This window comes from Rhinopithecus bieti, unplaced genomic scaffold (genome assembly GCF_001698545.2).
Source record: "Rhinopithecus bieti isolate Rb0 unplaced genomic scaffold, ASM169854v2 scaffold_26106, whole genome shotgun sequence".
Classification (NCBI taxonomy): domain Eukaryota; kingdom Metazoa; phylum Chordata; class Mammalia; order Primates; family Cercopithecidae; genus Rhinopithecus; species Rhinopithecus bieti.
In genome coordinates, this window is record NW_016811748.1 from 529145 (window position 1) to 543700 (window position 14556).

Genomic DNA, 14556 nt, shown 5'->3' on the forward strand with positions numbered 1-14556 from the left:
GGTGTAAGGAAGGGGTCCAATTTCAATCTTCTGTGTATGGCTAGCCAGTTATCCCAGCACCATTTATTGAATAGGGAATCATTTCCCCATTGCTTGTTTTTGTCAGCATTGTCAACAATCAGATGGTTGTGGATTTGCAATGTTATTTCTGGGCTCTCTATTTTGTTCCTTTGGTTTCTTGTATCAGTTTTTGAATGAGTACCTTGCTTTTTTGATGACTGTAGGCTTACAATATAGTTTCAAGTGTGGTAATGTGATGCCTATAGCTTTGTTCTTTTTGCTTAGGATTACCTTTGCTATTCAAACTCTTTTTTTATTTCATATAAATTTTTAAATAGTTTCTTCTAATTCTGTGAAGAATGTCATTGGTGGCTTAATAAGATTAGCATTAAATCTATAACTTACTTTGGACAGTGTGGTCATTTTAGCAGTTTTAATTCTTCCTATCAATGAGCATGGAATGTTGTTTCATTTGTTTATGCCTTCTCTGATTTCTTTGAGCGGTGTTTTGTAATTCTCATCGTAGAGCTCTTTCACTTCTTTGGTTAACTGTATTCCTAGATATTTTATTCTTTTTAGGTTATTGCTTCACATGTAATTAACTATAAAATTTTAAACAAAAATTTCCCTATGATGGACATCATTCTGTCCCTCTGCATGTTCTTTAATAGGAAGCCTATGAAAACATGATGTGGCCGAAGACTCTATTTCAGTCCTGTTGTACAACAATTTTATGTTTCAGGGTCTTGCCTTCAGCTCACTCAGGTTTATTCCCTAAGGCAAAGATTATTTTAAAGACAATAAATTAGAAGGAGCAGAAATCCCTCCTTTTTACCTACTAAGCCCCTGAACTATTATCTACATGTAGTTGCTCAGGTCTCAGAGGAGTCAAAAGAATAAACCTCAGGAGGTCCCTTCCAATGTCAGCAAGTTTTTTCTCTCTTGGCTGAATTTGGGTTAGTCTCACCCATCTGACCATTAAATTCTAGACCCCCTGAAGAGAATCAGCATCTCCTGACCTAGGTCTGAACATTCCTACTGCTGGCTCCTCACCTCTCTTCCTTCTTCAACCTCAAGGTAAAATGAGTGGAAGGGCCACTTAGGTTTAGGTTGGGTTTGAGCACAGGAATTAACACTCATTTCTTTTCTACTGAATTCCCAGAATGATGAAGGAGATTCTCTCACTTACCCAAGGAGCATGGACTACTCTAGGTAGTGGGAGGTAAAAAAAATGGGACCCCAAATAAAAGCATTAAGGAGACAGTCCTCTCAAACCTAATTATGACCCCCTTTCCAGAATCATCACAGTAGTTTTCAGGTCCAGGAACAGATTAGGACTGAGTGTATATATTTTTTAAAAGCCAGTGGCAAAGGAAAAGCCAACAGCCAAACAGACAAAAAACGATAATTATCCAAGCCCATATTGAGCCTCTAATAGGCATCAAGCATTGTACCAGGTATTATATTTAAAAATCAAGACAATAGAATAAAAAATTTCTACCATCCTGTATGTTACACAATAGTAAAGACAAATGGCTAAAGAAAAAAATTTGAACCAAGTCTAGAATGTTGAGTAGAATTGGGGAAAAAAATACGAAGAAGTTTGTATGGCAAGTGAAAGAATGTATTTGCGGATGAATTGAGGCGACAATGACTAAGTGAGCTATAAAAAGGTAGACAAGAGCAGGCCAGCATGAGCATTTATTTGGGACAATAGTTGACAATAGAATTAGACTGACATTACAGAAGCAAATATTTTGATCAGTAACCCCGGAATCAATCTATTTACTTATGCATTTAGTAAATAGCTTCTACAGACCAAAACTAGGTCCTGAGGAGGCAAGGGGAATTTAAACATGGCAGAAAGCAGGGCCAGCAGGGGACTGTAATGACACAAGAAAACAAAGCAGAATTTGGAAACAAAGACAGGGACATCACAGAAAGTTTCATAGAAGGAAATGAGACTGATCCAAGTATTAGAGGATAAGTAGGACTCTAGCCAGTTAATGCAAGAGAAAGACAGAGAAACGAGCATATGCAAAGAAACCAGCCTAGAGTGTGTGCTTCTCCCTTTTTTGTTTTGGTCATTCTTTCATTTTTTTTAAATTTATTATTACTATTAGTTTGGTTTAAGAAATCGTAATATACATTTATGAGGTACAATTATGTGATGTTTTGATACATTTATACAACGTGACGTGATTAAGTCAGGCTAATAAGATATCCATCACCTCACCTACCTATCATTTTTTATGGTGAGACATTTGAAATGTACCCTCAGTCATTTTGAAATACATAATACACTATTATTTACTATAGCCATTTTGCTGTGCAGTAGATCTCAAAGCCTCTTCCTCCTCTCTATCTGAAACTAGCATGTGTTTTTTAAACATTGGAACAAGTGGTAAGAGAATGAGGTTGGTGAGAGAGGAGGCATGGGGTGACATAGAGGACAAGTCAGAGATGGCTCCAGGTGTCACATGTTGCTCTTTGGAGGCTCCGTATGGGCTTTAAAATAATTGAATCATAAAATGAGGATTGCAATTTCTGAAGATTATTCAAGCAGGTAAGCAAGCATGAAGAATGGATTAGATTAGGTGTCTGTGGAAACAAGGTATCTCAGTGATAGGTAAGAAACATTATGGCAGCAAGGGGATGGCAAAAGGTGTCCATTTAACTTGCTCTTGGATTTCATGAAGTAGTCTTTTTGCACTATTCCCAAAAGTTGGTGGCCCAGCCAAAAGCAAATTACTTTCAGTGGTATTGCACAGAGAAAATCCCTGGAAAAAAAAATTACTCCTACTTATCCAAAATTGACCTCTAAATGTTTTTTGTTTTTTTGCAGCGGGGCGGGGGGTGATTTTTGTTTTGTTTCTTGAGACAAGGTCTCACTCTGTCACCTAGGCTGGAGTGCAGTGGCATGATCTCAGCTCATTGCAGCCTCTGCCTCCCAGATGCAAGTGATTCTCCTGCCTCAGCCACAGAAGTGGCTGGGACTACAGGCGCACACCACCACACTCGGCTAATTTTTGTGTTTTTAGTAGAGATGGGGTTTCGTCATGTTGCCCAGGCTGGTCTCAAACTCCTGACCTCAAGCGATCCCCCCACCTCATCCTCCCAAACTGCTAGGATTACAAGCGTGAGCCACCACTCCTGGCTCTCATTGTGTTTTAATGTAGTTTCCTACTGAAAAAAATGTTCAGGTGTATGTCCCTCTCTCCCAAATGTGAACTCATTTAGAAAATGATATTATTTCTGTGTAACACTGGCCCTGCCAATAATAAATCCTTCAAAGAGAGTGTTCTACAGCAAGTCTCCAGACTCCCCTCCCAAACACTCCAGTGTGTCAATTTAAAATTCAGTTTGAAAAGATTACCTCCCCTGAATCTAAAATAAAAGTTGAAAACTAAAAAGAAAAGAAAGGAAAAAATAAGTTACATAAACAAACAAAAAACAAGCAAACAACAACAACAAAAAAAAAAAAACAAGTGGTTTAACAGTATAGAATGCATAGTTTTACTAGTTTTACTAGATTTTATATGAACGGTATTTTACTATTAAAACAATTCATTAGGTTTTCTCATAATTTCTCTATTGCTTTATTTATTTAAAATGTGTAATCAAAGAAAACTTTTCATAGAACCTTCTAAACTGAAAGAAGAAAAAGAGAGAGAGAGATTGTCAGAATTTTATTGCACATGCAATTTGCCAACCAGCTTTCCCGAAGCCTATAATGGAGCAATTGAATTTTAAAGCAACATCCTGTTTACGTTTTATCTTTTTTACTCAGAATCAACTTCTTCATTGTTGGGGTGATGTGCATGAGCAGTCCCTGCCAGCTTCGCATCATCATAGATTTGCATCTCTTTTATGAGGCAGTGCAATGAAAGGGCCTGGCTTCTGGCCTGAGTGTAATCTCCAGCTGTGTCATGGTGTAGCTCTGCTTTCTCTTACAGCTTTCCTGATCTCTCTGTGCTTCAGTTTCCTCTACATCGACTACATATATTTCCCATTTATTTAGCACCAAGTTAAAGTGCAAATAATGTATAAACTGTGATAATTCTTGCTCTAGAAGTGAGAAAATAGAGGCTCAGCTGGAAGCTAACTAAATTGCACAGGGCTCAACAACTGTTAAAATGTAGGCAGTACTATTTGGAACACGGCAACATAATTTCTGTTCTTCCCACACTGATTCTTGCATGCTGTTATGATTTTGCTTGTTTTTGTTTATTATTTACAAAAAATAATCATTTTTGGAATGAAGAAATAATCAGTTTCAGCATGCCTTCTATTCCCATACATTAAAGCATTCAATCATCTCCAAACCCTAGGAGGCGAACGTTATTTCTTGCATTTTTGTGCAAGAAGGCTGAGGCTCAAAGTGCTGATACTTCTTGCCCTAAGTATGTAGTGTCACTGTGTCTGTGGCACAGATCCAGAGATATGTACTCTGGATACAAACACTATGCTTATCCCCCTAAACCAGATGCCCCAACCATGTCCATGGTGCCCACTCTCAACCAACATCCAAAGCCACATTCTGCAAATCATGCGATTTTTTATGTTTCTTTAGAGTTGGCTCCATTTGCTACTACTGCTCACACTTTCTCAAAATGCTTATAAAATTACAAGATTATGTATTTAGTTTCTCCTCCAGGTCTCCCCAGAGTTTATCACAAACTTAGTCAATGTTTAATTCCAGGATTCTGCTTTCACGCACCACCATGCCCAGCTAATTTTTTTTTCTTTTTTTTTTAATTTTTAGTAGAGATGGGATTTCACCATGTTGGCCAGGCTGGTCTCGAACTCCTGACCTCTGGTGATTCCCCCGCCTCGGCCTCCCAAAATGCTGGGATTACAGGCGTGAGCCATTGCGCCGGGCCGATACTTTTTCTGATAGGAATTTTCCGTGACTATAATCATTTACAAGTTAATTGAAGATATTGTGCTGTAATATCTGTGAATCTAAAGAATTAAACACATGTTCAATGCAAGGTGCTTGTTCCTAATTGCTTGACAGTATAGTGCTGAAATGCTCTTCTAGAACTCACTTTTCTAAATAAGATTGTAGTTAGCAATTATTCTACGTCTTCCTTGTGTGTTTTTATTTCTGCATAAAGAAAAAAATATAATTTTGTAGCATTTTCTAAAAACTTAACTCATAGTTTTAGTTTTTTCAGCCTTCAGGAAATTATGTTTCCAAATTCATGCTATTTGTTTTCTGAAACTAGTTTATATGCACTCTTCCCATGTTTGAGATTAAAAGTCCTTCAAAATGTGGAACAAATGAAAACATTTGCTGTGTATCCAGACTTTATGTTACATAATGATTTGTTTTTTAATGAAATGAAAAGGATAGAAGAATGAATGAGGTAGAGAGAGACAATATAATGAAGGTGATGCATTCGCCTGGTTGGGCTGCCATAACAAATTACCACCACGGTGTAAAAAGTAGAACTTTACTTTCTCACAGTTCTGGAGACCGAAAAGTCCAGGATGAAGTTTCTGTCAGGATTTGGTTTCTGGTAAGGACTGTCTTCCTGGCTTGTGAAAGATCACCTTTTCTCTGTGTCCTCACATGGTGGGGAGAGAGAAAGAATATGAAAGAGAGAGAAAGGGAGACAGAAACACAGAGCGTGCGAGCAAGTGAGAGAGAGCACTTCCTCTTCTAATAAGGCCACAGTCCTATTGAATTAGGGTGCCACCTTCATTATCTCATTTAACGTTAATTACTTCCCAAAGATCCTATCTGTAGATGCAGTCACACTGGGGGTTAGCGCTTCAGCATATGAATTTTGGGAGCCACAATTCAGTCCATAGCATATGATAATGGAGTGTGTAGATAAAATAAACCTGCTAGTTGTATCAGACTGACTTCTGGATGGAAAGCGGGAGTTTGGGGAGTACAATACAACAGTGACAATAGCAGTGCTGCTGTCAAGTAGTGACACTGATCCTTGTTATAAAATGTCTGGCAACAGATGTTTTTTGTTCATGCAAGCTTTGCTTCTAAGCATGGAACTTAAAAGTTAATTCTTCAGGAAATTGTGCTAATTAAGGTCCACAATACATTTATTCTCCACAGAAGTTTAAGAAGTAGGGAAATTCCCAAAGGCAAGGTTATATTTACTAGTTAATCAGCCAGTTTTTAAATATACATATATATGTTTAAATATATAATTATGTTACAATAATATATAAACATATATTTAAGCATATATATGTGTGTGTATATATTGTTTTAACATAATTTAAAAGCCAAAGGGTAGTGAAATTATATGGAATAAAATTATTATACAGCTCAGTTAAAATTCTATTTGGAACCATATCCACAAAGATGAATCATATTTAATGGCAAATCTTGAGAAAACTCAACACAAAAGCCTTTGAGTACGAAGAGGATTTGGTGAATGATTTCCTTTTGTTTAGAAAGAAAAGAGGTATATTTACAGAATGGCTACATCGAACTATTGAATTATTTAGCTCTCATTCTAATTTCATATCTTGTAGTAATCTCTACATGATAAATTAGAAATATTTTTGATACAATACAGAGGATTTCATATATATTTCCTAAAACTAGACTCTGGGTGTTAGCAATGTGAAGCTGTATTTGTTAGAACATTGAGAAAAATTGCTCATTACAAGTTATACATTATGTTTTTCATAAACAGTTGAAAATGCTTACAACCTCGTAATAGTCTCATCAATCTTGTTATAATTAATATTGCAGGTATATAAAAACTGAGTGGATTCTACATTTGTTTAATGGGGTTGGCATCCACACATAACTGTGTGACCTAACAGTTTAAGGGCAAAAATACAAATTTGTTATATCCAAATAAAACCTATGGCTAGAAGAATGAAGTACAAGAACTATGTAGTGGCTTTTGCTAGTTTTCACATTCTTTAAAATATTGAAGTTTCAAACTAGTGTAGGAGTACTGAGCCTAAAACTGTAATTAAAAGATTAGTTCAAGTTATAACTAATGACAATCACTCTGATTTTGAAATCTGGAAAGACAATCTGCCCATCTGTCTCAGAATCTCTCTCTCTCTCTCTTACAATCAATCTTACTCATCCTATTTCAAACAAAAACAAAAACAAAAAAGTGTGAGTCTTTCTGAATAACATTAGTTTGATAAACACCCATAAAACTGACAGTTGCAGTTATTATGAGTTATTATATGACAACTCCTCATCATGACCCATCCTGGTAAAATTTTGCAATATAAAATGAGATGAGAAGTATGAGCACACTAATAACAGAAATGTATTTGATCAGTGTGGTACTCAGCATTTTAAAACTACACCACAGCAGTAACTGCCTGTCTGGCCTAGTTGGGAGATAATTTCATTCTTTGGAGGGTGGAACAAAGGTGATTTCCCCAAGCACAGTAAATGAGTCAGGGGAAATGAGCTGTTTTCACAATTAAGTGGTGGTGAGCTGAGGATAGGTGAAAGTAAAGTAGTGATTGCCAGGGCCTCAGAGGAGGGGAGAACAGAGAATTATTGGTTAATATGTATAGTTTGTGTTTTACAAGATGAAGATTCTAAAGATGAATGGCAGTGATGGTAGCCCAACAATATGTATGTACTTAATACCACTGAACCGTGTACTTCAAAATGGTTGAGACAGTGCATTTTTATGTTATGTATGTTTTACCATAATTAAAACTGGGAGGAAAAAGATAAGGAGAGAGGATTGCCTAAAATAAACTACCATTGGATGGCCTCTTCACTGCAGAAAGAGTTTGTGCTGTTTTGCAGCTGTAAGAACACCCACAATTTCTAATCTGTCTATCTGAGAATCCAAATATCTTCCATCTAACTTGACTGAAAGGAAACATTAAGCAGTGTTTCCTATAACCGGTTTTCTGAAGGAGACATGCTAAATGCAAAGGACTGCATGTCTTTTAGTGAGCTTTATGAATGAACTGGACGACAATGGTGGAGAAGAGGAAGATGGAAGAGGGAGAGAGAAAAAGAGAGAGAAATCTTTATATAAACAAATATGTAGTTGAGTTGGCTGGGCTCTGTAGCGTTTCTCACCATGTCTAGAATACTACACCTTCATCCCTACTTTAATGTCAACTGTTAGGGAAGTGCTATACAGAATCTGCCTCATATTTTAAGAACTTCCCAGAGCAATTATGCAGATTATCCCACCAACAGAGCTGAAGACTTGGGGAGGTTCCTATGGAGTGGTTGAAATATGAAAGTTGGATTTTTGGCACACATTTACTGCCTGAATACCCTGCACATGTACCCCCAAACATTAAATCAAAGTTGAAAAGAAAATAAAAAAATAAAAATCACATTTATCCTCAAAATCTTGTCTCTTTCCCTCCAGCTGTATGTAAGGTAGATACCATGCAAGGAGAAAATGTGAATTTTTCCAGCACATTTGTCTTGTTGGGCTTCTTGGAGCATCCATAGCTAGAGATTCCTCTCTTTGGAGTGGTTCTGGTTTCCTTCATCCTCACCTTGATGGGAAACAGCTCCATCATCCTTCTCTCCCTCATGGAGCCAGACTCCAGACTCATGTACTTCTTCCTGGACAATCTGTGTGTGCTCGACCTTTGTGTCACCTTCACCATTGTACCACAGCTGCTGGCCAACCTCTGGACACCAGGGAAGACAATAGCTTCCTGGGGCTGCATCACGCAGGCCTACCTGTTCCACTGGACAGGTTGCACTGAATGTGCCTTGCTGGCTGATGGCTTTTGATCGCCATGTGACTATCTGCCAGCACCTCGGGTACACACTCATTATGCGTCCCTGGGTGTGTGTGCAGCTGGCAGCTGCAGCCTCTTCCAGTGACCTGGCCAATTCCCTGATCCAAGCCATGCTCACCTTCCAGCTTCAATGCTGTGGTCACCACACCCTGGATCACTTCTGTGAGGTGCCTGTTCTGATCAAGCTGGCCTGTGGTGACACCACTGCTAATGACCTGTCCCTGACTATGGGTGCTATCCCTTTTGCACTGGTGGCACCCCTGCTTGTGCTCATCTCTTATGCCTTCATTGTGAGGGCTGTACTGAAGTTATCTTCAGCCAAAGGAAGGCACAAGGCTCTCAGCACCTGCAGTTCCCACTTGGTGGTCGTCATCATGTACTTTGGATCAGCAATCTACATGTACGTCCAGCACTCTGCCAATAATACTCAAGCCAAGTTCATATCTTTCTTCTACTCTGTTGTCACTCCGCTGCTCAAACCATTCATCTACACCCTGAGAAATAAGAAAGTGAAGAGGGCATGGAGTAGGATCCTACTGTCCTAGGGTAGGGTGGTCTTGAAAAGCCAGATAATCTCTGCCTGCATGCATCCATTAATAATAGCATGTCGGCTTTCCAAATGAGTGTCCACAAGCTCCACGAAAGAGTTCCCATCTCTCAGCATCAGCTACCCTGATGTCTGCAGAAGCTCTTTTGACTAGAAAGTGCTATCTTCTGAAATCCCAAATAGAGCCATTGTGCTTCTCTTGACCCTTCCCAAATGTCTTCCTTTTCAGTGGACACAATGGGCAGCATGGTCCATCCATCTATGGGAGGGTGAACAACACCATCTTTTCAAATCCCTTCCTGTAACTTCTCCCTTTTGCCAGATGCTCTCAAGTAAATTTGCTAGAACACTTGAATAGGCCCCAAGAAGATTTCTAAATAAGACTTATTGTATTGATATGTGTCCTACTCAACTACTCATTCTAACCTCTCCTGTTTCCAAGCAACTTATGCCCTCCCTCCTTCCTCCAACACCTTGTCACCCTACAATTTATTCCATTCTTACTTCATCCATGCCCTCACAATCCATCTCATTCATTTATGAGATAATAATTTCAGCCTTACCATAACAGATTTACTTCTTTCAACTAATTTATGACAAATTTGATTCAATATATCTTATTTTATGTATTTATGAGCCATCATCTGCATTTGTCTGATTTCTCTGTTTCATTGTATGCTTCTAGAGATTAGAGACAGCCTTTTTCCATTGTATACTGATCACTAAATATTAAGCTCTAAATGCCTAAGACAAGACATGGAACAGTGATTGAACAGAGATTTAAACTAAGGATTAATAGAGTGCAAAGGGGATCCCAATTTATTTGGACTCCAGAAGCATATAATGTCCTTGTCGAATTTGTTTTCACCACTTGCCAAAGCCATAGGAGACTCCCTTTTCTGAATGATGCCTACTTTTTAAAGTATGTATTTTAAAATCTTTTTTTTTTTTTTTTTTTTTTTGACACGGGGTCTCGCTCTGTCGCCCAGGCTGGAGTGCAATGGCACCATCTCGGCTCACTACAACCTCTGCCTCCTGGGTTCAAGTGATTTTCCTGCCTCAGTCTCCCGAGTAGTTGGGATTACAGGCACCTACCAACACGCCTGGCTAATTTTTGTATTTTTAGTAGAGACGGGATTTTGCCATGTTGGTCAGAATGGTCCTGAACTCCTGACCTCAGGTGATCCGCCCACTTCAGCCTCCCAAAGTGCTGGGATTACAGGTGTGAGCCACTGAGCCCGGCCTAAATACAGAGACAGGGTCCTCCTGTATTGCCCAGGCTGGTCTCAAACTCAGGCAATCTTCCCAGCTTGGCCTCCCAAAATACTAGTATTACAGTCATGAGCCACTGTGCCTGGGCTGGAAGATAACTACTTTTGATCTCTCATAACAAATAGAGAGGAATTTAATCAGAAACTTACAGCAAAAAAAATTTATACTATCCATTTATTCCCTACTCATAATATTATTTAAAAGTAGATACGATCAAAAACTAGGTCCAAGCCTCTCCTTTAGGAAATGCCCTCCTTTTGCTCTTTTTTGTTTGTGTTTTAGGAGAAAGGATTTGGCTCTGTAACCCAGGCTGGAGTACAGTAGCACAATCATAGCTTACTGCATCCTTGAACTCCTCCTGGGCTCAAAAAATTTAAGTTTAAAGCTGGTTATGCTCTATAGTCTATGACTTGCCTTTTTGGTTTTTATTTTGTGTGTGTGCATTTTGCATTTGTTTGTTTGTTTGTTTGTTATTGTTTGTTTGTTTTGAGACAAGATCTCACTCTGGCACCCAGGCTAGACTGCAGTGGCAGGATCATGGTTCACTGCAGCCTTGATCTCCAGGGTTCAAGCAATCCTCCCACCTCAGGTTCTCAAGTAGCTGGGACTACAGGTGCATGCTACCACACCTGGCTAACTTTATTATTTTGCACAGGCAGGATCTCACTATGTTGCCCAGCTGGTCTTGAACTCCTGGCCTCAAGTCATCCTCCTGCTTTAGGCTCCCTGCCTCAGTTTCCCAAGTAGTTGAGACCACAAGTGGGCACCATGATGCCCACCTAAATGAAATGCCTTCCTTTTTCCATGTATCTAAACAGAAATTGATTTCCCAGCCCAACATTGTTGAGATGAAGACAAATGCTTTGCTCATAATGAGGCATCTGCTTCAAAGTGGGCATGGTTCTGAACATCTGATCCCTCGCTAACATTTCCTAGGGCAGAGAAGACAGTCAGGGGTGGTATCAAATCAGAGCTCCATAGTTCATTTGGACTAAATTTGATGGGCAGGTTCCTCTCTTATTGTTATAACTTCAAAGAGAAAGCAAGTATACTTTTTCTCAGAAAGTTTGAACATTTGACATGTTCTACTTGTAACTTTTGAAATTTTCTGTGTGGAAAGGGTTCAGAAAAATCTTGCTGTAAACAATTTTATTGTCAGATTATTAACACTAATTTGTTTTCCAAAAGAGAGAGAAAACATTAAGGGCCCAGGATCTTTCATGAGAAATTGAACAATAGAGTGCCAGAGGGTACACTAGCGAGATCTCTGACAAGAAGAGAGGTTTGCTTCTGAGAAAAGATTTTTTGAACCAGTGAGCATTGATTTACAAAGGGAGATATCAAAGAGTAGAGCCAACTGGCCGCTCGGACTGGGGCAGAAGATTGTTAGGAATGCACATCCATCTTGCATATAAACCACTAATCCATATGCTCAGAGTCTGTGCAACACTTTATAAAACCCACAAGAAAGCAGCTTTATAGAAGAGAAGTGATTGGAAAAGGTGATAGAAGATAAGAGTGTAGTCAGTCATTCCATCAGCAAGCCAATGCATTCTCTGCCCTAACAAATCTCCCTAAAATGCCAAACGTCTGTGGTCAAGGAATCAAAAACCAAAAGCAGCAGTGGCTTGATGTGTCTCACCAACAGTGAGAGCTTTATTCATCCAGCTACATCCATCTCCACTGTGAGAATGTTTCTGTTATGTGATAAGAGTGCAGGGCTTCCCTTCCCTGGATGATAAAACTCTGCCTTTGGACTCTTTAGATCCATTCCATTGTTTGCTATTCTGCCATTGTAAAAAAAAAAAAAAAAAAAAGCTGACGGTTCATTTTCTAGCTTTCCTTGGTTACATTCTAGGTACAAAGAAGGACACTTTGCTTGGCTTGATAACAGAAGCATGTTTATAAATAGTAATGAAAGTAGATCATATATCATGACTCAGTCATTGAGTGACTTTTCTCAAATGATTCTCAGAGTGTGTCTTCATTTATCTCCAATATGATGGAGAGACTTGCTGTGGCTCCCTGCTATGAATTTAATATTTAGCTTCTCCCAGAATTCATATGTTGAAGCTTTGACCCCCAGTGTGATGGCATTTGGAGGTGGGACTCTTAGGAGGTAATTAGGTCACGAAAGTGAAGTCCTCATGATGGGATTAGGGCCTTTATAAGAAGAGAAATGCGAAAGATGATCTCTCTCCCTCTCTCTCTCTCTCTCTCTGTCTCTCTCGCTCGCTCTCATACACACACACACACACACACACACACATAAGAAAGCAGTCATCTGTAAGGAGCCTCACCAGAAACTGAATCTTCCAGGACCTTGATTTTGGATTTCCCGGACTCTGGAACTGTAGAGAATAAATGTCTGGTCTCTGCGCCACCCAGTGTGCAGTATTTATTTTAAGACAGCCCAAGCAGACTAAGACACTCCCTACACATGGACTGAAGACACCTCATTTCCCTGTGGTTGGAACTTGCAGCCTGCTATATTCTGAGATGTGGGCATTTGGCTTCCCATCCACAGAAGCAATTCAACACCACTGGGAATGAAAGGGAGTCTCAAGAGGTAATACATGAAGGCTTAAAATAAACCTCTGGGAATTGAGCAGTACATTAGAGGATACTGTGAAGCCACGAGAAATAAGTGAGAGAACAGGTGCACCTGTGCAACAGATCACCCAGGGTGTAAATAACCAACAGGTTAGCTGGACATCGTACTGTGTGCCTGTAGTCCCAGCTGCTTGGGAGGCAGAGGTTGGAGAATCTCTTGAGCTCAGGAATTTAAGGCTGCAGTGAGCTATGATCACGCCACCTCACTCCAGCCTGGGTAACAAAATGAGACCCTGTCTCTAAGTTTAAAAAATAAAAAACAACAGATACTAAGGTGCTCTGCAATGCCCTGCAATTTGGCATGTGTATATACATACGTGTTTAAAAGAAATTAGGTTATTTTAGGTTTCTACAATCTTTACAGAAATACCTTCCTTATGGAAACTTGCAGCTTCACTTCCACACACTTGGAGTTCTTAGAATGCCCCCACATGAAATTAATACAGTCATTCTACAGCAATCCAACATCATTAATCAGTTAATTTTGGTCAGTTCTATCACCACTGACCCCAGTCTTAAAATCTACCACAAAGCCAAAGGTTTAACAAACAGTGGTTGAAAGAATTACTCTAGAATTTCCTGTTGCAAGTACTGTGATCCCTAAACCAATTATGCACAAAAGACACTAGGACTTCAACAGAGTGATGGGAGTAAAGACAGGTCTCCTTACAGAGAAAACGTGGTTCCCAGCTTTGGAGAGCCCAGTGAAGCTCTCAGTTTCTTCAAGTCCCCAAAGTCTAATGGTGCACACAATGGAATAAGCAGAATGGGACTATAAGGCAGATTCTTCCACTCACTGATTCTTAGTCTCACAGTGGTGTGAGCAGATAGCACTGAGCTGAGCTTTATAGAATGCAGTGAAATGTCCTGGATGAGAGAGGAAGTGGGGAGAATATTCCAAGAGAGGAAAGAGCATTTAAAAGGTATATTTCATTTTTGGAAAGCTCCTCCCCTTTATCTTCGTGAGCAAACACAGTCCTCATTTTCAAACCAGTCAAGCCAACCAGACTTACTTTTCACCTGAAAAGGCCTCTGTCGACTCTTAATTAAATAAGCGTGTTAAACACTTCCATGTGGGAGCCAAAGCCTGTGTACACATGGACACAGAGTGTGGAATAATAGGCACCGGAGCCTCGGAAGGGTGTAAGAGTGGGAGGGGTGAGGGATGGGAAATTGCCGAGTGTGGTGCATACTCTTCAGGTGATGGTTACGCTAAACGCCCTCATTCACCACAAGCAGTCTAGCCACGTCTCAAAGCTGCACTTACACCCCTAGTACATTTATACAAATAAAAAAATGCATCTCCGTGACGTCTTTTTCAAGCCTGCATCCTAACTCTAGAATAGGTATTAACAGAGAGATGAGAAGGAGGCAAAAGGAAACCA

At 39.5% G+C, this 14556-nt stretch overlaps 2 protein-coding genes across 6 annotated transcripts in view; both read left to right on the forward strand.

The window, feature by feature from the left end:
- OR2B11 (olfactory receptor family 2 subfamily B member 11) overlaps window positions 1–14556 on the forward strand; it is an 83223-nt gene that overhangs the window by 39521 nt on the left and 29146 nt on the right. The window lies entirely within an intron of this gene.
- Window positions 8492–9284, forward strand: LOC108544036 (olfactory receptor 15-like). The gene is given in 2 exon segments (XM_017894963.1): window positions 8492–8718; window positions 8720–9284. Coding segments are annotated over 2 exon segments (792 nt in total).